Raw genomic sequence first — 25897 nt, 5'->3', positions numbered from 1 at the left:
GTCCCAACTTAATATTGAGTGCTGTACATGCTCATACTTATCATGTTCATACTTTTTCTGCCAAGATTTCTAAAAATCCTTTCTTATATTGATCTTAAGTAATATTCTAATTTTCTGAGATACTGAATTTGGGATTTTCCTCAGTTGTCAATTATAATCATCAAAATTAGAAACATATATGTTTTAAATATATAAGTCTATGTAATGAACAAATATAATATATACTGTAAGTTTCAGTTTTTGAATGGAATTAATGAAATAAATCACCTTTTTGATGATATTCTAATTATATGACCAGAACCTGTATATTATATTATATTTCTGGTATTTTGGTTTTAGTTTTCTTCCAAATTAAAATTTTAATGCAATCAATGCATCTTTAATACACACAGAATGTGTATATATTTGAACTGTCTGTGTGAATATCACTTTAAAAGGCAGCAAATACTTCACTAATCCTTAAAGCCTATGTGAGTATTATAAACTAATCATTTGGGCGTATTGGCTCGACATGATCTTTTAGTAGATCATTTGTAATTGCCTTCATCTGAGTTGATATATATGAATTGTCTGGTTTTAAGTAAACTTTGTTTGAAATGAACCATACCTGCACTTAAAAGCTTTAGGAAGATAAGCGTCCTGCCATGATGCTCATAAATGAATAAAGTTTTACCGCAGGCAGCTGTGTCCCATGATCTAATCGTAAATAAAGTGTTTAGTCCGCAGCCCTGATCACAGGCGAGCACTTGACATGAGAACAGCAGGTCAGACGGAATTCAGCTGCAAAATGAATATAGGCTGTTGTCATTTTTAGTGCTTCAGTTAATTGGACACATGTGCATGGATTAGGTTTTTTAAAGGCTTTGAATGTGTGGTCTGTGCTGTCTGTGATCAGATATGGTTGCCAGTCAATATATAAAATTCCCATCCATCCATCCATCCATCCATCCATCCATCCATCCATCCATCCATCCATCCATCCATCCATCCATAATATATTTTATATCTTTCTGCATATTATACTGAATACAATGAGAGAAAAAAAGTTCAAATTATGATGATCTTTTTGAATGATGCTGCAAATGAATTTATGAATTTATTCATTGCAGCTTTTTTGTGCTCTCATGCTTGAGAGTTGCTAGACAAGGAAGGAAAAACCAAACTTATCTAAAGAGTTTTTGCTCATTTTTAGCCTTTATTTTTTAGTCTGAATGGACATATTATTGTTAGCGTTGTGTTCATATAATAGCTGTGTATCCAGCAGTCAAAGTTTGGCAAAGTGAAGCAGCAACTCACTGGACGGATTAGAGGACAGAATGCGCTGTGCATCCCCCTTTCAAGCCCCCTGCCCTGTAACGTGATCTCATCTGATTATTTTCATTCCAGCCGATCACAGAGTTGGACGCGTTTCTCTGCGAGAGTGAAACCAGCCCGCCTAACTCTGTCATGACTCACTGTTGTTCCTTGTTTGCTTTTCAATGCCATCAATTGATCTGCCGTGTCTTCACGCCAGCATAAACACCTCAGGCGCAGCGTTGAGGTGACCCAGAGATATGAAACAATGTCGAGGGGAAACGTACGCATAAAAATAGCCTTTTCTGCGGTTTCATTAGCATTCCATCTCTGCCTCTGGACATTGAGACTGTTTTCCTTTTTCAGAGAGAAATGCAAAATCTCCCCTGATCACCCTCAGGGGTGCGGGCTGCTTTTGAAGAGACTGATGATGTGGTGGATTTGTGTGTGTGTGTTTGCACTTGCATGTGTTTGCCATGTGTGCATACACACTCCAACAATCCAAGCCAGTTTACACAAAGGACTCTATCCACCAAATAAGTGAACATATGTCTTTTAAAGGTGATGTGTATGATTTCTGTGCCTTGTGTTGTGTCGGTTGTGTTGGAATAGCATGCTAACTTAGTACTATACTGTTTCTGCAGTATGAAATGTATTCTTTGCACATTTTGTGTATGCATAGAAAATCCAGGTGATTAATGTTATTTGTTAAAGTGTGTAATGTACAACAAAGCACATTGGACTGTATCCCACAATGAATTGATGACAATAATTTTATTGGCAGTGTGACAAATTATCTGGGAGTAATTACACTTGCATTTTTTTACATTTCTACTTAGACTCATTTTTTGTAGTTTATCTAAATGCCCAAAGTTAAAACATTATTACACAAAATTTAAAGGTGCCCTAGAATGAGTTGAGACAATATGTTAAATTGTTCTCTGATATCTACATAGGGGTTATGTGGCTTATTAATGGGCAAAAATTGTCCAGATACAGTTTTACAGATCCATTTACAACCCTATTTGGAAGAGTCATGAATATTAATGTTGAGCTCTGCTCTGATTGGCTTATTTCAACAGCTCACAGAAGTTCAGTTGTTCAGCGAGTCCTGACAGAATACAGACCGACTGAATGACTCTTTACATTTCTACTTAGACTCAGTGGTTTATCTAAATGCCAATAGTAAAAACATTATTACACAAAATATAATTAAAAATACTAAATAATGAATAAAAATTATCCTGCAGTTGTTCTGAATATACTAAGAACAACACCATGTTTGCAAGCTCAACCCTCTACACACACCGTGGCAATATAATCATCATCACACTTCTCTGTCTGGCAATCTGATGGATGAGTCTGGGTTTGGCGGTTACCAGGAGAACGGTACTTGTCTTACTGCATTGTGCCAATGTAAAGATTGGTGGAGGGGAAGATTGTGGTGTGTGGTTGTTTTTCAGGGGTTGGGATTGGCCCTTTAGTTCCAGTGAAAGGAAATCTTAATAATTCAGGCAGCATACCAAGACATTTTGGACCATTCCATGCTCTTAACTTTGTGGGAACAGTTTGGGAATGGCCCCTTCCTGTTCAAGCATGACTGCGCTCCAGTGCACAAAGCATCGGTTCATAAAGACATGGATGAGTGAGTTTGGTGTGGAGGAACTTGACTGGCCTGCACAGAGTCCTGATCTCAACCCGATAGAACACCTTTGGGATGATTTAGAGCGGAGACTGTGAGCCAGGCCTTCTCGTCCAACATCAGTGCCTGACCTCACAAATGTGCTTCTAGAAGAATGGTCAACACACTCCTAAACCTTGTGGAAAGCCTTCCCAGAAGAGTTGAAGCTGTTAGAGCTGCAAAGGGTGGGCCAACTCCATATTAAACCCTACGGATTAAGAATGGAATGGAATTAAAGTTCATGTAAAGGCAGGCGTCCCAAAACTTTTGGCAATATTGTGTATATCCATCAAGTTATCTTTTGTAAAATAGCATGCTTTTTAAATGTCTGAACATACTCTCAACATCAGTCAGAGCACTAGTCTGGCACAGGCTGATAGCTCTTTAACTCAATCAGCTTGCAATCATGTAATTCTCTATTGGGTACCGCTGATTGGTTTCTGTTGTATCAGTAGCCAATTAACTGTAGCTCAACCTTAAAATATTTGGTCAGCATTTGCTGTAGCAGTAGTAGTAATTTGCACTGTTGCCACCTACTGGCATAACAATGTAACCTGCAAAAAGAGTGACATAACGAAAGATGGCAAGTGGAGAGATGCAAACAGGGATAGCCCCAGTGCTGTTTGACTGTTTATCAGCACAGCTTGATTTGAGAATCAGAACTCACATCATCGTTTGAGTCAGTGTTGTTACGGCTGGGCAAGCCTTAAATATATTGCAATTTGTTTTGATGTCGCTGAAATTACACACTTTACCTTAACTTTTTCCACAGCAGGTTTGTCACACACTGTTTACTTTTTCCCTTTCATCCATCATTGCCATTGTGATTCATGTACACACACACACACACACACACACACACACACACACACACACACACACACACACACACACACACACACACACACACACACACACACACTACATAACCGCTCACTACAGCTCATTAGGCTTTCCTGGAGTTGCCACTCCTCTCTTGGAGCTGCATTAGTGAAATGAGATAAGCAGATTGATGAAGACGGCTGTTAATTTCTCCCTGCTGATAGACGAGCTCTGTGCTGAGTCTAACATCATTACTTTAATCAGCTAAAACTCCCTGTCTCAGCATGACCTTCCACTTAGTATGCCAGTAAACACATACTCAGGACTTCTTCCTGTTTGTGTTAATTTTAATCTTTTACATTACTTCTAAAATATATACGTAGCCTATTCATGAGAAACTTGCATGTTTGCTTTGAAGCCTTTAGAAGCATGTTGAGAAATTTGGTGTGAAATAAAACACAATATTTCAGTATGAAGGTCCCTTTTATGGGATCTGGTTGCAGAACATCTTGCAAGGCCCCATAACTTCTGATGATCTATAATGAAGACAGACTGAAAGGTGCATCTTAATAATTGGGCATTGTTGACTTACCATCTCTGTGTATGGCTCGAGTAGGCAGATTTTCCAGGTTTCAGACATTATTTTGAATTGGAGGGTCCAGCACCCCAAAATCTTTTGAGGTTAAATGGACCAGTGAGATGCTGCCACCTTCTGGCGAGTTCAAGATTATTTGGACTGATGTAACTTTTTTTGTTATATATATATATATATATATATATATATATATATATATATATATATATATATATATATAGTACAGGGCAAATGTTTGTACACATTACTATTTGTAATGTTTTTGAAAGAAGTTTCTTCTGCTCATCAAGCCTGCATTAATTTGTTCAAAAATACATCACATTTTTTACCAAAAATTTGGTTTTGAATTTATTATACTTAAATGGTCATTCATTTCTGTGATGTGAAGCTGAATTTTCAGGATCGTTCCTCCAGTCTTCAGTGATCATGATCCTTCAGAAATCATTCTAATATTCTGATTTATTATAAGTGTTGGAAACAGTTCTGCTGCCTAATAAATTTGATGAATAAAAGGTTCAAACGAAACTTCTTTTATTCAAAATAATAACATATTATTTTCAAATAATATAAATCTCCTTTACTATCAATTTTGTATCAATTTAACACATCCTTGCTGAATAAAATTATTGATTTATTTAAAAAAAAGAAAGAAAAAAATGACTAACCCCAAATTACTGACCAGTAGTGTATATCGTTGTTACAAACGATTTCTATTTTTAAAACATTTGCTTTTTTCTTCTTTTTTTTCCATCAAAGTATTATAAAAAACTAACACAGGTTATGAAAAAATATTAAGCAGCAGAACTGTTTCCAACTTTGAAAATGAATCCTCATATTAGAATGATTTCTGAAGGATCATGTGACACTGAAGACTGGAGGAATGATCCTGAAAATTCAGCTTTGGTCACAGGAATAAATGATCATTTAAAGAATAATACATTCAAAACCAATTATTTTAAATTGTAATAATATCACAATATTGCATTTTTTTTCTGTATTTTTGATCAAATAAATACAGGCTTGATGAGCAGAAGAAACTTCTTTCAAAAACATTACAAATACACTGTAAAAAAAATGTTGGCTTTTGTTGGTTTAACTTAAAAAAGTAAGTAACCTGGTTGCCTTAAAATTTTGAGTTTATTGAAATTAAAAATTTGAGTTGATACAAGGAAGGAAATTTGTTTAATAAATAGAAACTCAAAATATGTTTGTATCTGAACCACATAAAAAAATTGATAAATCATGAAAATAGCAAAATTTTACATGTTTTACTGCGTCATCAGAAATAACACACACACAATTACCCAATATGCTTACAAAATCTTTTAATAATATTTTAATAAAGGTTGTCGAATCTAAAAAAAAAATCAATTTAATGAACTCAAAATTTTAAGGCTACCAGGTAACTTTTTTTATAAGTAATTTTTTACAGTGCAATAATATGTCCAAACTTTTGTTTTTGTACACATATATATGAAAAATTCTCAAAAAGGGTTCATGTAATAATAAGAGATTCCCTTGAAAGTATTCATAGATTCTATATATATATTTAGCAAAACATTAAATAAGGGCCCAGTAGTAATATAGTATAAGAATATAGTGTTGGGCCCTTATTTAAGTTATTGGACCAAGGGTCATTGTTTGACTTTTTGTCAAAAGTTAATATCATAATGGAAAGATTTTTACATTTTACTTCAGTATGATTATTTAGCTAATTTTAAGGGATTAATGTGAGTATACAGCTTTATTTGATTAGAAACAGATAATGCAACAAAAATATGAAAAAAAGACATATATGTTTAAATATACTGTATTTTGTTCACCAGCTGTTTCTTTGTTTGCAGTATTTGTTTTTGCCACTAGGAGACAGTGCAAGAATATACATTAGGAGCCTTTAAACTGAGCTGAGATCCGCTTTGCGTCATGTTTATGATGCCGGTTTGCAAAATAGAGCCCACCAACCACAAATCTCCGATTAGCATTTGAAGATGAATGAAACTTCACACACTCCGAGGGTGACCACTGTATGCTGTTAATTTCTTGTAGTATTGCATAAGCTCTGTGAATGTGTGTTGAATTCAACAGCTGTTTCAACAAACGTGGCTGTGATTTATCCTGCGTTCCCAGGCATGAGGGGGCTTTCGGAAAGCCTGTTGATTCAGTGCTGCAGTTTAGTTCAACTTGGAGAAAAGCTCGGAATCCACACCAGATGAGCATCAGAGGGAATTGTGGGAAGTAGTCCATACAGGATATTAAAGCTTAACAGCTGCACAGGGGGTTTGTATCTTAGTTAACACCTGAAATCACACATAGAAGAGTGTTTGAAAGTGTGTGTGTGTGTGTGTGTGTGTGTGTGTGTGTGTGTGTGTGTGTGTGTGTTTGCGCGCTAACTTAAACTTTTGGATCAGAATTAGAATTCCACCCATCCATTGTTTGTTTGTTCTTTCTATTGTTCATCCATCCATCCATCCATCCATCCACCCATCATTGTTTGTTTGTTCTTTCTATTGTTCATCCATCCATCCATCAATTGTTTGTTCATTCCATCCATCCATCCATCCATCCATCCATCCATCCATCCATCCATCCATCCATCCATCAATAGTTTGTTCATTCTGTCCATCCATCCATCCATCAATTGTTTGTTCATTCCATCCATCCATCCATCCATCCATCCATCCATCCATCCATCCATCCATCCATCCATCCATCCATTTATCCATACATCCATCCATCAATTTTGTTCATTCTGTCCATCCATCCATCCATCCATCCATCCATCCATCCATCCATCCATCCATCCATCAATTGTTTTTTCATTCCATCCATCCATCCATCCATCCATCCATCCATCCATCCATCCATCCATCCATCCATCCATCAATTGTTTGTTCATTCCATCCATCCATCCATCCATCCATCCATCCATCCATCCATCCATCCATCAATTGTTTGTTCATTCCACCCATCCATCCATCCATCCATCCATCCATCCATCCATCCATCCATCCATCCATCCATCCATCCATCCATCCATCCATCCATCCATCCATCCATCAATTGTTTGATCATTCCATCCATCCATCCATCAATTGTTTGTTCATTCTGTCCATCCATCCATCAATTGTTTGTTCATTCTGTCCATCCATCCCAAAAAAAATATATATTTATGGTCATAACTGCTGAGAGTTGCCACCTCATGAATGTTTTCTCATGAGATCGGATTGGATGTTTCTCGCTTGTCTGTTCTCTGTGAAATAAATTCACAGGTCGTGACTGTCACTGATATGTCACAGACATTGAAGCATGCATTAAAAAGGGTTATCAATCATAATGCCAACGTTTATTCAACTGTTCCCAGAATAGTCTGCAGAAAACAGCACACAGTTAATATTTACCCTGGTGATGTATCCAGATGTCAGAATGCCTTGTGGTTTAACTCTAGAACTGTGAATGGGAGTACAGTGCACTTGGAGCTTATATTAGCAGTTATGACCAGAATCTTACAGCATGTGTCTAAATTAAGAAGTGGTTTATATTATGTAGCCTTTGTGCAGTTTGTGGAAGAATGCATTGTTGGATGAGTCAATGTACTTCTTATTAATCTTATTTTATTCTTTATTTTTATATTGATATTCTGAACTTTTTACAGATTATTAATAGCAAACAAAGTCTGACATCAGTGTAAAAACAACTTAAGATAACATAGACATAAAGTAAAACTAATGTCATAAAATGGCAGATTTCAATTCTAAATTTTGATTGAATGAGCCAAATTGATCATAATTTGAATTAATGTGGCAAGTCTTTGGCGTATTGTGAATGGCTGTTTGTTCTGTTATACCTGAGTGTGCCGAATGCAAAAGCCTCACTTGCCATTGCGACGCTCAGGGGAGCCATTGGGTTCATGACCGTAGCATGTTGAAGTGGACTGAATGTATGTGTGTGCGCTTGTGTTTGAGGAAATTCGTGGTCCGGCTCTGTGATTGTGCTTTCTGTGTAACCCGGCACGGCCCAGCCCTTTGGGACCACTGCTCTTTACAAAAGGCCAGCATGGGAAATGCCAACCCCGCTCCTCCTCCTCCTCTCTCTCTTTCTGAACATTCTTAAGTCCTTGTGTCAGATATTAAGCAGCCCCCTCCTAATCCTCTTTCTCTCCCTACATCTCTTTCACACACCCTCCACCTCTCTCTCTCCTGCCTCTCTATAGTGTTCGAGTGTTTATACACTGAACATCTGAGTTATAAGGCCAACCCATGTACAGTCCCCACAATGCACTTTCACACCCAATATGGTAGTCCAGATCTTTTATTCTGAGCACAGGGCTCATGTGCACAGAAACGTGCTGGGCAGTCCACATGGGGCACATTTGTACGTCTGTTGTGAGAAGAAACATGACTGACAATAATCGATGTGGAAAAACAGTCGCACAGCAGTGAAGAAACTAGCAAAAATGCACCGATTAAAAAAAAGTTCACAAATAATTACAAAGAAACCGCAAGTAGAAAACGTCCTATATAATGTACTCCAAGAATTTGTTTTAATTACACCTTTAAAAAACTAGATCTAAAAGTAATAAGTATATTATTTCTATAGACACCACCTAGAAAGTAGTGTATAGTTTTCGTACACTGTAAATTTTTTATTTCAAAGATGTAAATGAAACGATGATTATTCGAGAAGATTTTACTGGAAAATACTGTTTCAGGATTTCAGGATTCAATCAACCTGGTATCTTGAAAGCATGACTTGGGCCGGTAGACATTCTGACTCCCATATGATGTGTATCTGCAGGGCATCATAAAAAAATGTCTGGTCTATGGCAGGTCTTAAAATGAGGTAAATACAACCTCAGATGAACAACAACACATGACATATTACAATGTGCCATGGTTTATTTTAGGAAAGACTAGGCAAAAATGGAGAAGCTGTGTGGCACAAAGTAAGTACACCCTTACTGCTTTAATAGCAATTAATAGACAAGGCGGCGCTAATCAAATTAATTTTCAAGTGTGATCGATGCTTTAAAAGCTGAAGTTTTGGCAGTTGTCTGGTCTAGAACAGGTGTGTGTGCGAGTGCCAAGGAGGAAAGACATCAGCAATAATCTTCAAGAAGCATTTGTTGCTGCCCATCAGTATTAGAAGGGTGACAAGGCCATTTCCAAACAAGTACAGTGAGGAAGATCATTAACAAGTGGAAAACATTCAAGACAGTTGCTGATTTTCCCAAGAGTGGACATCCCAGAAAATTCACCCCAAGTTCAGACCATGGACTGCTAAGAGAAACTGCTAAAACCCAAGAACTACATCTCGGACTCTACAAGCTTCAGTTAACATGTTAAATGTAAATGTTTACGGCAGTACAATTAGAAAAAGACTGGGCAAATATTGCTTGTTTGGAAGGTTTGCCAGGAGAAAGCTTCTGCTAAAAATAACAGCAGCACAGCTTAGGTTTGCAAAGTTGCATATGAACAAACCATAAGACTTCTAAAACAATGTCCTTCGGAAAGACGAGACCAAAGTGGAGATGTTTGTCCATAATACACAGCTCAAAAACACAGCATATCAGCACAAACAACTGTCCATCGTGGTGGTGGAGGGCTGATGTTTAGGGCTTGTTTTGCAGCCACAGGACCAAGGCACCTCACAGTCATTAAGTCGACCATAAACACCTCTGTATATCAAGGTATTCTAGAGTCAAATGTGAGGCCATCCGAGATATAATGCTTTACCGTAGGCCAATAAACAGGAAAATGATGCCAAGCAAATCTACAACAGAATGGCTAAAAAAAGAAAATAATCAAGGTGTTGCACTGGCGCAGTCAAAGTCCAGACCTCAACCTGGTTGAAATGCCGTTTGGGGACCTTAAGAGAGCTAAACAAATGCCCACGGACCTCAAAGAAATGAAGCGGGCCAAGAGCGGCCCAAATTCCTCCATACCGATGTGAGAGACTGATAAACTTGGCTCTACAAGCAGAATCATAGGGTGCACTTAGTTTGTCACACATGGCTTCTTCATTTTGACCATGATACTTTTTCTCACACGACTGTATATACAGTATATATAATTCTCTATATGTCATGTTTATTTAATATTGATTATAAGACCTTTTAGCCATGTGGAATCACTGTAAAGCACAGCCTCGTTTCACTTTATTTTACAGGGACAATCCTCTGGAGTAATCTGGGGTTAAGTGCTTTGCTCTCAGTGATGGCAGCTCATGAATCACCTTTTTCTGGGGTATATGTTCCTGTAGCTCAACTATTAGAGCATGGTGCTAACAATGCCAAGGCCGTGGGTTTGATTCCCAGGGAACACACAAACTGACAAAGTGATAAATGCACACCTTGTGAGTCACTTTGGATAAAAACGTTTTGGAGCCTTTCAAAATGTTCAACCATTAAGCCACACCAGAATGAAACACTCATCAGTTTTAAACTGTCTCACATCCGACACACTCCCAAACAGGAGGATCACATGCAAATGAAAATATCCTCAAATGAAAAAGTCAATAACTCTTGCAGACCTGAAGCCAAAATACAGATTTTTTTTTACCACTCCTGAAAGGCTCCCATGCTCCCTATTGAGACATGCACTACTTTTCTCAAAGACTAAACCAATGAGTTAACTAAATAAACACTGCAAATATAACCTATGCACAGAAATATGTGAAACGAGACCATATTACATAAGGTACAGTCCACTCCAGAATAAACACATATTTTTAAACTCTGCTTTGAAATTCTGGATTTTCCCAATGCCCTTTAGTTCACACTAAAAGGAATCATCTGAGACCGAGTGGATTTGTGAGTAGTATGAGCCTCCAGTCTAGTGTTTTCATACTATGACCTGGATTTCAAAAGAGGCCTAGGAGGAAGACGGATACAGAGAGAAACAAGCACAGTTCTAAAACATAGTTAGCTACCTACATAGGGAGGATGACCGTACTGCTCAATGTTATAAGGGTTGCTTATCAAATATTAATAATACAAAACAACCCAACATGTTTTGTTTTGTTCTGTTCTGCATTTCTGCATAGAAAGTCCCAAATTTGACACTTGGGGATAGTTCACCTAAAAGTTAAAATTATCCCATAATTTACTCGACCTCAAGCCATAGGTGTATATGCATTCTTCTTTCAGGTGAATACATTTGGATTTAGGAAGCTAGATATTTTACTTTGTCATTCACTGCCATTATAAAGCTTGGAAGAGCCAGGACATTTTTATATTACTCTGATTGCGTTTGTTTGAAAGAAGAATGTCATATACACCTAGGATGGCTTGAGGGTGAGTAAATCATGGGCTATTTTTCAGTTTTGTGTGAACTATCCCTTTAGATAGCAAGAAATGAAAATGTTTTTAATCAGTATTCTGTCTTTTTATGCAGGATAAATCTAGCTGAGAAGCAACATTGTACGTGAATATTGGATCAGTATTGATTTGAATAGTTTGCAATTAAGATTTTAATATGTATATATATATATATATATATATATATATATATATATATATATATATATATATATATATATATATATGATCCTTAGATATTTTGCTGATAAAAAAAGAAATTACAGAAAAAGAAAAAAAAGAAACACTTTAAAGAAACTGTTCTCTGAAAAATCTGAGAACTGAAGGGTGTTGGCAGTATATAGCAAGGCAACTTATTCTCTCTCTCTCTCTCTCTCTCTCTCTCTCTCTCTCTCTCTCTCTCTCTCTCTCTCTCTCTCTCTCTCTCTCTCTCTCTCTCTCTCTCTCTCTCTCTCTCTCTCTCTCTCTCTGTCTGCCATTAGTGGAGTTTGGGAGATAGGTGGGGCTTTGGAAACATTTCATCACCTTAGTCGGCAAAAAAACCTCCTTGTGTAAAGGCCCTCTGTTGTTGAGGCTCCGCCCCTGTCCGTGGAATGGCAGGTCAGACGTGAGGAACAGAGTGGGCACTGTGTAAGAGGAGCAGGGACGCTTGGGCCGCTGTTTGCTGAAGTGTGCTGTACCTGTACGAGCAGGCAGATGGATTGGAAGGGGTTTGAATAGGAGGTTCTTTATGTTCTCTGGGCCCCACAGACACTCTGAGAATCGAAACACCATTTTGATTAGATCAGTTTTGTTAGATAAGTGACAATTATTTAAAGAGAACATTATTTCCTTTAATAATCTGATTGATTTGTATTCTCTGTATTGCTAAGTGTCTTGATGTGTGTGTTTTGTTTAATTTGATGATTTAATGATTTATTTTATTTTTTGTTCATTTATTTACAGGTAGTTCCTCATGATTTGTTCTGCGATTTATCAAATTTGGGAAATAAAAACGAAAATTCCTGAGGAAAAAAAACATTAATCCCATCCAAATGGATTGTCAGTATTTTGTCTGATATTTTAGCAAGCTAAAGTCTAAATAAGAGTAAATTATCATGCACTCTTACAATACAATACATTTGTTTACAATACTATAACGGTTGTTAATGTACTACAATGTTTATTACAAAGATTTGCAGACGATTAGCAATTCTCATCCAGTGTTCTGCACTGGTGGTCTATGACTCTGTCCAGAAACGATAATATAAACACAGGAAAAACGGGGCTTGGCAAACGGCTTTTGCTGTGCCGAGCAGCTTTACTTCAGTCATAGACGTCTGCGGGTCTTTCCTCCATTTCCCATGAATCACAGATGATGATCATTGAAAACCCTTAATGATCAACCACTAATCTGAATGATCTTTGGGAGAATATGTTTACGGTGCTCACACAGAGAGCAAATGTCACACAGTCTGATGTGAAGGGTGCTGTGGAACGTTTCAAGTTTCCAATGACAGAGAACAGAGTAAACAAGTTTTTGCTGCACCAAATGATGAAATGTTTAAAAGAAAACTAAAGAAACGCATATATATATATATATATATATATATATATATATATATATATATATATATATATATATATATATATATATATATATATATATATATATATATATAGGGAAAAAAGGTTGTTTTTTTTACTTTTTATATTTTTTATTATAGTTTATTTTTTTTATTTCTTTTCATCGTTTTGGTCATGTTAGTTTAGTTATAGTATTTAAAATGTAGCCTATATAGAATACAATATATATATTTATAAAATATATGTTAAAATATATAAATACCTTTTGTTTTTTTACCCCCCCCCCCCAAAAAAAAAAAAAAAAAAATTATACCCATGAGTATTATATAGTAAACAAAAAGTGTCTGAAATGTAGTAGAAATGTGAACAAACAATGTTTTTTGTCTCTTTGCAGTTTGCCGGTTAGCCTGCCACAGGAAGTGTGAGGTCAAGGTAAGAAGCAAAGCATGCTTGATTTGTCATATTAGACACCATAAGTGTAAAATTAGTTTATTTTTAACAATGTAAAAATGTAATGCCTGTAACAATAGAATTGCTTTGAGAGATTTTGACTTCCTGAAGAAGGTTGTGAGTCTCAGAACTTCCCTAAATGGTTGTGTCTGCGTGTACAGGTTTGGCTCCTTTTGTAAAATCCACCATCACATTTCTGTCTGGATGCCAAACAAATCTTATCACAGAGGACGTTTTTTTCTCTTGATAGTGGACAAGCCCCTCTGGTTGAGGAAGGGTATTGATATACTTGGGAATCTAAAAAAAACATCTGCATGCTGTCCTAGGACATGTTTGGCTTGGCCAACTCGTTTCTTGTTCAAGAATATCCTCCCCAAAATGTAGCCCCTGACTTTTCCTGTATGATAATGGCACTTTAAAGGGTGTTTTTAGAGTGAGCGTGTTTGAGATTAGCAAATCAGTGGTGATATTTTCTTCGGCTCTGTTCCAAAACCTTTATTTCATTGCCTATGAGGAAGATGCCATCTATTTCCACGGTTTCAACTCGCGCGTGGGGAAGTGAGATCGCACTCACAGCACTCAGCTCTTATAATTTAGGAAATACTACAATATATATATATATATATATATACTTTTTAATAAGTGTTTTTGTAATAAAATGTTTAATATTTTAATTTATTTTAATACTATTTTAATACTTTTTTAGTATTGAATTACAAAAAATGTGCATACAATTTTCTGCATATCCCCTCTTGGATGGATATTTTTCCACTGAGCTTGTCGCAAAGCGATACTGCCTCATAATTTGCCCTAAATAAACTATTTAAGCAGGCAGCATAGTTATGCTGTCTACCTTTTGAAACAGCCTAGGTGTCTATGGCGTCTTAAAATGCTGCCTACGTTGGCAGTTGACTAGATTTTGGAATAGAGCCATCGATTAGTCCTCTCCATCATCTCTGTGCTCCATATGGCAGCTATTATTGTGTATATTGGTGAAGTGTGTGTGCTGGGCAACTAGCCCTGCTAATACTGTGCCACTTTTTGCACCCACAGGAAATTCCAGAGGTGTGAAAGGGTGCATGTTTTTAGAGGCCTGTTGAGTTTACTTAGCAGATCAGTGCACTCTGGCATTTAGAAACACTTGAGAATTTTGCAGTGTGGTTTGTAGTAACTACAGGATGTCTAGGGATGTTGTTCTCTTGGAGACCATCAAGAAAAAAACAAAACAAAAAAACCCCAACAGGACGGCTCATTTTCTTTAATAGATTGCGTCTGATTTGGGAGGACAGCTATGTCACCCTGAAGCTCCCTTGATTAAACTGTGATTAAGACTGTTTAGAGACGTGTAACAACTTCCCTCGCCAGAATCACTGAGGAATTTCCGACCCCATGGTCCAAGAATGGATACAATTCGTTTCCTGCCATTAGATAAAAGATGAAAATGACGATGAATGATGGAGAGCTAGCCTTTGGATTCCTCCCGTTTTTTAAAGTATTTATTACGGAAATGACTTTGAAGTCAGTTTGAAAGGCCGTTTGCATTGTAAAAAGAGAAAAAAAGTAAGAGTATGAGTAAAGAAAGCATCTCTTCTGAAACAGTAAATAACACATTTTTAAAGCTTTGTAATCATATTTAATAATAATACTAATAATATTTAATTATTAATATTTTCAATGAGGTAGATCTTGGATTGAAAAGTAGGAGGGATTTGCCTCTTATGGCTTTATTTACAACAGCTTTCATCTTCAGCTGACAGTGCGGTTACACTTTATTTGAAGGTGATAGTTACACATACTACATGTACTTTCCATAGTAATTACAGTAAATGGTGCATCATTACAAATAACTAACCCTTAACCAATCCCTAACCGTAACTCTAAGTACATGTAGTTGATTAATATTACTCAGTTCTTATTTGAGTAAGTACTATGTAACTGCATGACCTAAAAATAAAGAGTAACCGCGATGTCAGCTGAAAATGAAAGTTGTTGTAGAAGCAAAGCATGTTATTTTTTTGGTCAAGCATTTATATATATATATTTTTAAAGTACGGTACAAATCGTTCCAGGAAAATTATAAAGATAAATAGGGTCAATTTACAGTAGATTTCATGTTGACTTTCCAATTCAAATTCGGTTGAAATCCAAGCAGTCTAATCAAGCCTTTGTCAAATGGTCAGTTTCCATACCAACATGTTATTCCATAAATCTCCACATCCATATTTAGATAAGACGTGGCCGCTGTGTAACCTCTGCCACTAAAAACAAATGCTCAGACCATTTGCACTGGCCAGACTTGGCATCTAACTGGCTCTGGTCTGATGGAATGATGGAAGAAACAAGACAGACGGCACATGAACACAAATATGACATTGCTAACAGACACAGGCTAAAGTATCCTCTGACTAAAATGCACACAAAAAAGTTAAAAAATTACTTCATGGAGAGCTTTTAATTTGTCTTTTTGACTGGTTTGCAAGTAATAATATCTAAAAACCAAGATAAATGCACTAGAGAAACAACATTGCTTGAGATATCAAGACGTATTATTGTAGATTGCACATGTCTTTTGTCTTTTCCCCAAATATCTGACAATTGCAGGAAGACAAAATACATTATTATTAAAGATATATTCTCTGTAAACAAGTCTTAATATCTTATGCAGTGTTTCTTCTCAGGTCAGTTCATCTTGTTTAAAGGTTTTCTTTAGATACTTTTATTGTAAAGTTAGACATTTTTTGAAAGCTAAGGGAACTGGGACAAAAAATCTCTCATCTCACACAATTAAATTAAAATCAAATTCAATTGAAATCCAAGCAATTTATATAATTCAAGGCAAGCCTTTGTCAGTTTGACAGTTTCCCCACCAGCATGTTATTCCATAAGTCTCCGCATCCATATTTAGATAAGACTGCTGTGTAATCTTTGCCAATTTCACAGCTTGCTGTGTGTGTGTGTGTGTGTGTGTGTGTGTGTGTGTTCAATACTCACTGCTGCTAATGTGTGTGCACTGACTTAAAATGCAGAGCACAAGGATAACAACATACTTGGCCCTCACATGTCATTTCACTTCAATAAGAGAAAGACCCACATCATAAATGTGTCTTGGATAACAGAAGGTTGTGCAGGTCAGACAGCTCCAATCACAACAAATTCACCTTCTCCACCATCCCTTCTTTTCTCATTACTATTGCTCATTTCTGTCAACAGCGTAGCCTGGTCACAAGGGGTCGAAAATGACTGCAGCGGTTCACAGCGGGTTCATTGCGCACAGGCTTGGAATGGGTTTATACACGTCCGTAAGACTGGACTTGATTTGAATTCCAAAGGCTGAAAATGAAGTGATAGTCTCTGGGTGATTGTAAATATAGGCAAGTGAGGTTAAGTGGGAGAGTAAATGAATCATTAGACTCAAAGGCCAGCCATGAGCTGTAGAGAGCTAATGTAAGATGCCGGCGGCGAGCACGTGTGCAGAGTGCCAGTGCTCTGCGGGGACATGCGAGTCTGCATGTTAAAGAGGGCAATTATTGGAAAGGCCAGTGGAAATGAGTGTGAATTAAAAGGTGTAAAAAAAAACTAAAAACATCTAATCAAAGATGTTAGATGCAGTTTCATTGCATAGTCGACACATTTCATTAAGTTGAAATGTTTCATTCTTGTGTGTTATTAGTCACTAATGGGAATTGCAAAGATAATGACTATAGGTGGGGATTGAATGAAAGTGTTTCCACCACATACAACTTTTTATCTCACAATTTTGAGTTACAAAGTTAGTTTACAAAGTAAACTCAAAATTCTGACTTTTTCACGCAGTTCTGACTTATAACTTACCCTTCTGAATTATTTTCTCAGAACTGTAATATGCACCAATCAGGCATAACATTATGACCGGTGACAGGTGAAGTGAATAACACTGATTATCTCATCATCACGGCACCTGTAAGTGGGAGGAATATATTAGGCAGCAAGTGAACTTTGATTTTGTCCTCAGAGTTGATGTGTTAGAAGCAGAAAAAATGGGCAAGCATAAGGATTTAAAGGAGATTGTAAAGGGCCAAATTGTGACGACTGGGTCAGAGCATCTCCAAAACTGCAGCTCTTGTGTGCTGTTCCCGGTCTGCAGTGGTCAGTATCTATCAAAAGTGCTCCAAGGAAGAAACTGTGGAGAACCGGCCACAGGGTCATGTGGTGGGCAAGGCTCACTGATCCACTTAAGGAGCAAAGGCTGGCCTGTGTGGTCCAATCAAGCAGATGAGCTACTAAAGCTCAAATTGCTCAAGAATTTTATGCTGGTTCTGATAGAAAGGTGTCCAAATACACAGTTCATCACAGTTTGTTGCGTATGGGGTTGCTTAGCCGCAGACCAGTCAATGTGCCCATGCTGACCCCTGAAAGCACCAACAGTGGGCACGTGAGCATCAGAACTGGATCACAGAACAATGGAAGAATGTGGCCTGGTCTAATGGAGTGGGAGTGTGTCACTTAACTGGGGAACACATGGCACCAGGATGGACTATGGGAAAAAAGGTAAGCCTGCGGAGGCAGTGTGATGCTTTGTGCAATGTTCTGCTGGAAAACCTTGAGTGCTGCTATCCATGTGGATGTTGCTTTGACATGTACCACCTACCTAAGCATTGTTGCAGACCATGTACACCCTTTCATGGAAACGGTATTTCCTGGTGACAATGGCCTCTTTCAGCAAGATAATGCGCCCTGCCACAAAGCAAAAATAATTCAGCAAAGGTTTGAGGAGCAAAACAACGAGATTGGGCTGTTGACTTGGCCTTCAAATTCCCCAGATCTCAATCCGATCGAGCATCTGTGGGATGTGCTAAACAAACAAATCTGATCAAAGGAGGCCCTACCTCACAACTTACAGGACTTAAAGGATCTGCTGCTAACATCTTGGAGCCAGATACCACAGCAGACCTTCAGCGGTTTAGTGGAATCCATGTCTTGACGGGTCAGGGCTGTTTTGGCAGCTAAAGGGGGACCAACACAATATTGTCATAATGTGCCTGATCAATGTAAATTATCAATTGTAGTTATAAAGTCCAATTCTGAGGGGGGGAAAGATTTTATATCTCAAAAATTTTTTTTTATTAATCTAGCAATTACGTTTTTATATCTAGCAATTCTGAAGAAAGAAAGTCAGAATTGTGTGAAAAATTCGCAATGACCTTTTTCATTTACATTTTTCTGTGACTTCCATAGGATTGTGACTGTCACTGACTCAAATCTTTTAAATCAGTTCATCAAAAAGTCTTGTTCATTTACTCATTTAGTTACCTTTTCTGTAGGTTTTTTTTTGTGTTATAAGTGAGTCAATAGATAATTCCCTCAACTTTATTTAGTGGCTCAAATCTTTTGAAGTGGCATATTTGTTAATTAGGTCCAACTGATGAAATTTGCCTTTACAAACCACTCCAATGCAGTTTGATTGTAGTCAATCTTTGAAGGAAGGAAATAAGTCTTGTGATTTAAAATGGTAGATACTACAAGTGATTAAGAGTGATTTGCTGATATCAAATAAGGAGAAAGTAAAAAATAATAAAATAAAAGCAATAAAAACTATACAGATCAGCTTTAACTTGGGCCCCAAAATGCTTGTTTTAGTTGGCAGTGAGAAATATGCTTGCAATGTGTTACAACAACTTCCTACTCAACCTATGGAGCTGCAGGCTGCAAATATCCTAGTCTGCTGTGTTCAGACGAGAAGATAAAGCCATTAGTCATTGTAGTCTATTGAGAAATACATCCGTATTTGGTAATATATGAAGGCTATAGAATGTCTGTGCTCTGATGTCAATGTTTGTGTTCCAGCTGGTCTTTCCAGATCCTATGTGTACTATATATAGAATCTGACATGTCTTTCCCTCCTACTTTTAATGCATTCAAGTCTTTGAACACACATGGCTAAATCCTGGCTTCATGTCAGTAACATGCATGTGAACACTAGAGCAGGCAGTAGAGTAAACGGTGGACTTCTACAATCAGTGTTATCTTTCAGATCAGCTATACTTTTATGGCGGAGCAGCATTTTGAAAAGAATCTTGCTGAGCATGCATACTATATATATATATATATATATATATATATATATATATATATATATATATATATATATATATATATATATATATATATATATATATATATATATATATATATATATATATATATATATAATATATATATATATATATATATATATATATATAATATTCTACTTGCTACTGGGGTACATTTTACAAGCAAATACTATTTCAGACTCTCTACTTCAAAATGTCATGTTAAATTTTTTGTTACATGCTGTTTCTTGGTGATTATTTGTGAAATTGACTATCTGTTTCTGAGTGAGCATTGTTTCAAAATAACACTTGTGTTGCTAAAGTTGACATGTTTAAACACTTTTAGAGTTGCAAGCAATAGTTTGTGAACCCTTTTGGAATTACTTGGATTTTTACATTGATTACTCATAAAATGTGGTCTGATCCTTATCTAAATCACAATCTGACTAAACTAATGAGACATAGAGTACTGGAAAAAGTAATTGCACCCTTGAAATTAGTAACATGCGAGTCCATTTTCTTGCAACTGTAGGTACAGGAATGCTAACACATCCAGTTTAATGGCAGATGCATTTGATGATGACTATCAACCCCATTGGGTATTAATAAGTATGAACGACAGTATGCTTTGGCCTAGCATTTGCACAGATAATGTTTTTGACTTGGGTTGTGAACTGCACTGGAAAGGGAACAGTATGAGTAATGTTTAGGCCAGCTCCTGGGGAGTCAATGTGAGAAAATGAACTAACTCTGACCACCATAAATCACCTCTTTCTTAAACAGCTAAGCGTTCTTTTTCTTTCCCGCTTTTTAAAAAACCATTTAAGATCATAGCACATTGTTAGTCCTGGCGTGACGCTCTGAAAACACCGCGTTGTCTTTTACGACGCTTCACCTCATTTCCTCGGCTCAATGTTTCTTGGTTTGAGCTGAATGACTGACCGGCTGCTAGCAAGAGACTTATAACCTTACCGTGTTTATTTTTTCAGCCTCTTGAGGAGTGCAATTTCGCTCCTGAATTGGTCAGACGGACTCGGGCTGTGATAGGAGCCAATGGCTTCCTGGATTTGGCTGCTCAGGAGCATGTTTTTCCACCTCAAACGACTTCTAGTTCTCACTGTGCTGACCCAACTGAGCGTTTAAAGATGTAAAGGTCTCAAATGAGGACAAATAGAGGAACTAAGCGTGGACAGAACAATGATGGGTCCTCTTCCAAGATCTGCGTTCCCTGCTATAGCCAAGAAGAACACTGGGTGACTCAGAGCTGGGTTTGGTCGTGGGGAGCTGGTCCGGGGTGATTTCCCCTTTCAACAGGAAAAAAGGCGCTCCACCCTGTCCGTTGAAGGCTAGTGTGAAGCCCATATGGTTCCTGATTAAGCTGCACATGTGCTGGGATGGGTTTTTTCTCGTTCAGATAGCAGGTGCATTGGCAAATTGGTGATTTGTGTCCTTGATATGTTTACACAAAGTGTTCTTCCCTTGATCACAGCTATCCATTGTTCTGTGGCCTTCAGCTGAGGCATCCATTATTAGAAAGTCAGTGATTCGACTTTTCAGCACAATTCATTTCCTGAAAACACAACAGTTAGGATGATGCTTACCAGATTAGGCTAAAAGAAACCACTTGTAAGTGTCTGTGATATTATATTTTAGTCTCTAGAAATGGCTTCCATCCTTCGAAGTAAGAATTTAGTGTCTTTTTAGTTAGGATTTTGGATTTGTTCAATTCTTCTCCAGAGTTTTCTGCAACTTCTGAAATGTATTAAAATTAATCTTAAGAATTTTAAGATTACAATTTCTCATTGAATTATGTTTAGAATGTACATAATTGGCAGCTTGATTGTAATATTTGCTTAGGGAATTGCAATTGGTATTCTGTTTTATGCCAGGTCTATTTAAAAGTGTTGACATGTTTTTATACGGCAAAGACTGTGTCTTGCTACGTGTTGATTGCAAGCATTGATATTTCCTTAAAGGACAACTCCGGTGAGAAATTAACCTAGGGGTAATTAACACATGGTTACAGAGTAGATCGTTCTTTGGGATGTGTTTTCATGAAAAGCGATTGTAAAGAGTTTTATCTCGAAAAACCGAATAGCTTATAATGCTTGGGGCACAGGGTAAGTGAAATGAATTCGCTAGTTAATACCACTAACAAGGCTAAAAATAGCCTCACACTAACACGGTAAGTTAGTAAGTGTAAAAACAGTTTAATAAGAAGATACTTTATAAAGACAGTACATTACGCATTTAAGGACAGGCGCCATCTTGCAAAACAGTCTCGACGAGTCGATCTACGAGCGCTGTGCTATGTGAGCTGATCGATAAGAATTTTGTGAAATCTAATTACATGATTACATTGACATTTTTATTTATTTTTATTTATTTATTTTCTCTGTTGCGTTCAGAGCTTTCTTCTGGAAACAACGGAGTATATGATATTCCAAGTCACAGTTCATCACTTAGCAGAGCGCTCGTGGCTCGACTCGTCGAGACTGTTTTCCAAGATGGCGCCTGTCTGTATACGCGTAATGTACTGTCTTTGTAAAGTATCTTGTTATTAAACTGTTTGTACACTTTCAAAGTTCTCAATGCTTCGGTTTGCATGTAGGGACCCTCATTATGCTACTGTGTTAGTGTGAGGCTATTTTGAGCCTAGTTAGTGATATTAACTAGCGATTTAATTTCACTTACCCTGTGCCCTATAGATAAGCATAACAAGCTAATATGTTTTTAGAGATAAAACTCTACATTCAATTTTCATGAAAATGCATCCATCAGAACAATCTTCTCACTAACCTGTTTATTACCCCTAGGTTCATTTCTCTCCGGAGTTGTCCTTTAAGGACATGCGTATTGGTTTGGCTAAATGTGTCATTTAGGAGTTTGTGTTTAAACTGATTGATGTCACTAGGGAATCTGAGTTGAATGGACCACACTCCACAGGAAGTTGAGCTGGAATTTACTACATTTCATTTTGAATAAATTCAACACAGGAAATGCATTCTGAGAAATAAAATGTTCTTCCACCTAGCTCCACAAAAATTAATTGATTAAATATGATAAAATATTTAAACTAAATAAATGTTTTGTTTAATATTGAAAAAAGTTATCAATACAAATCTATCTGTTAGACTATCTGTTCAAGCTTAAACTCATGTTAACGTCTGAACTCTGAATCCTGTCAAATTCAGCTCTGCAATGACAACTGTTGGAGTGTTTGGCATGGTAATGAATATGACAATGTTGATATGTTTGCTCTTGGTGGAATAGATCTGCTACGTTGCTGCTTCAGAGCAAGTACAGGACTTGCTACTGCCAATACTTAAACCAAGACACTGCTGTGAGCAAGTAAGACATACTGCTGCTGTACAATAAGAATACACTCTAAATAATGCTGGGTTATTTTTTAACCCAAAATGCTGGGTTAAGACTGTTGGGCAATTTTTGTTGGTTTATTTGATCACATTTTAAACACCATTGGGTAGTTTCACATTTCCAGTCGTTGGGTTAAACCTGCTGGGTCGCAATGCTTGGTTGATTCTACCCAGCGCTTGGTTGTTTCACGTGCTTCCCGCCTTGATTCGTTTAAATTCGCTCCCAAACTGTCCTTTTGAAAGGACAATGCAAAAGGCAAAGCCACTGGTTGCAGATGTTTTAAGATAAGTTAATATATTTTCATTATTAATCATTTTAATTAGCATAATTATCAGGGTTTTTTTCTTCTTCGCGGCAACAATCCTTAAGCTTACATGACGTTAAGACGACAAAAGTTTTACCTCAGAATCTGATGCAATGTACTGACTCGTTAGTTTAGGTAACGTTAGGCATGTGAGACAATAGATTAATACAGTTTGTGATTACACAGAACCATGATCCCCTTACGAAAATTAAACATGGTTGTATGTAGGGATGTCACAAGAACCGGTACTTCGGTACCAAGTACATACTGAAATGTTAAAAATGTGACGATAGTATTTGTATAGCATCGACTCACAAGTCGACTATATTCAGTCCCGCAGCTGCGTTCAGTCGCGTCACGCAGGGCTCCAGACTGTAGCCGAATATATACGTGTCTGTGTATATTAAATACTATTTAAATATTACTCTTCCATGTTTTGCGTCTCTGTGTGAATGACGGGGCGCGTATCATATCCATAGACTGTAAAAAATTAACTCTACCGTGTCACTTAGGACATGAGAATTTACTGTTTCATTTGAGAAAACTGTCATGAACACAGAGACTCAAAAGTCACGGCAACCCGTCAAAATAAAAGTTCGATTTAAACGTGAATAAATTGACAGAAATTAGGTTTGTAGTTGTCATTGTTGCCAGTTTTAACACATTTGTGTATTTTACCATTTGGCAAGCAATAAAAATGATTGTTTTAACAGTTTAAACATGCATTCTTCATTTGTTCATTCATGATTGTCTAGTTTTACAGTAGTCCAATGTACAGGAGAATTTTTAAGAACAACCCAGCAAGAATAACCCAGAATAGCAAATCCAAAAAATTGACTACATTTTGGGTTTTCTCAACAGCCCAGCCTGCTGGGTTAAAATGCCACTGGGTTAATTTAACCCAGCATGTGTTCTGTCCAATATTTACCAGCACTGGGTTGCCAATTGGGTTGTTTTTAACCCAGCCATTTTTAGAGTGTACATGAATTATAGCATCCATGAATTATGGCATACATGAATAACCCGTAGCAGATCTGGGTAAGGTGGAAGGTTTCTGAAAGCCCGCTGCACTGCTACAGCAAAAGCTGACCAAGTATTTGAAGGTTGAGCAGCGAGCTCAATTGGCTAAAGCAGAAACCAATCAGCTCAGCCCTATAGAGAATGACATGATTGCAAGCATATTGATTTAAGGACCTATCAGCCTGCACCATCTAGAGTTTCATGAAATGACTTTTTAATTCGAATTCACAAATTTAAAAAGCATTCTCAATTCAGATTTGAATAATGCACAACCATGGAAATACATGGGAGAGCACTGTGTGTGGTTTATTCTTCTGTTTCTTTCTATTTGCTTTGCATAGTATGTCGCATATAGGAGGATGGTCATATCTTGCATAACCAGACTAGTTTGGTCCTATTGCCTTTTATTCTGGCAAAACACTTTTTACTTGGAGAGGAAAAGTCTGCCTGATTATCTGATTAAAAAAAAGAGAAAAAAAGTATCTCATTTTACATTTTATTTATAATATTTATATTTAAAAAAAAAGATATTTAGAGATATTACATAATCAGTAGAGTTTATCGACTAAAAGTAAGCATATGTATATGAAGTTTCAAGTCTGATTGAGGTGTGGTTGACAGGAAGCTTATGTGTTCTGGGGTTCTGAGCAACAGGATCTCATGCGCACACACACACACACACAGACACACACACACACACACACACACACACACACACACACACACACACACCTTCCCATAATATTTTACGGTACAGTTGAAGTGGTTGTGTAGTACCAGAATACGGCATCATGCATTTGAAAGTGAAGGAATAGGACTTTCATCTTGAGTTAACATCGTTCAACAGACTCTGCAGTACAAGGTTAGTATATTACCAATGTGCAACAGTGCTTCACTTGCACTTTCTTTGTTTTGCAATTCTTATTTCTCAAATTAAGTTTTGTACTGATTAGATGATGATGATTCCTATGGAGTTCCAATGATTACTCTAGCAATTGACACATTTCTATACCACCCAGTCCTGCTCTCTTTTGTTGGTGACCCCTTTTTACAGTGGCTTTGTTAATTCTGAACACATGCTGAGTGTTTCCTTGCTGTGTTTTTATCTTGCTGCTATACGAGCCTGTGGCCATGCAATAAGCTGCGGAGCGTCATGCCTCATTTGGATATGGTCCTGCAGCAAGCTTTACTTTAGAAGTGGTTTGCCGTTCTTTACCCTTATTCAGCTTATGCAGCTACAGCACAGGTCATTGCTCCATATGGAGTTGCAAGCTGCTTTCTAGCCTCACCCTGGCAGCGCCTTTAAGCATCATTTAATATCCAATGATCTGTCTCCTGTTCTAGGGACTTTCTTCAGAGAGACTAGTTTGTCATTAAGGAAGATTTATGTCTGGTATGTAAT

The 25897-nt window shown here is 37.1% G+C and overlaps 1 protein-coding gene across 8 annotated transcripts in view; it reads left to right on the top strand.

Moving 5' to 3' along the window:
* tns1b (tensin 1b) overlaps window positions 1–25897 on the top strand; it is a 288631-nt gene that overhangs the window by 113284 nt on the left and 149450 nt on the right. For all 8 annotated transcript variants that reach the window (XM_067444489.1, XM_067444488.1, XM_067444483.1 and 5 more), the window contains exon 3: window positions 13667–13704. In XM_067444489.1, coding sequence (XP_067300590.1) covers window positions 13667–13704 — 38 coding nt within the window. The remainder of the gene's footprint in view (window positions 1–13666; window positions 13705–25897) is intronic.

Source organism: Pseudorasbora parva, chromosome 5 (genome assembly GCF_024679245.1).
Source record: "Pseudorasbora parva isolate DD20220531a chromosome 5, ASM2467924v1, whole genome shotgun sequence".
In the NCBI taxonomy this organism is placed as follows: Eukaryota; Metazoa; Chordata; class Actinopteri; order Cypriniformes; family Gobionidae; genus Pseudorasbora; species Pseudorasbora parva.
This window is presented reverse-complemented; position numbering and strand designations above follow the sequence as displayed.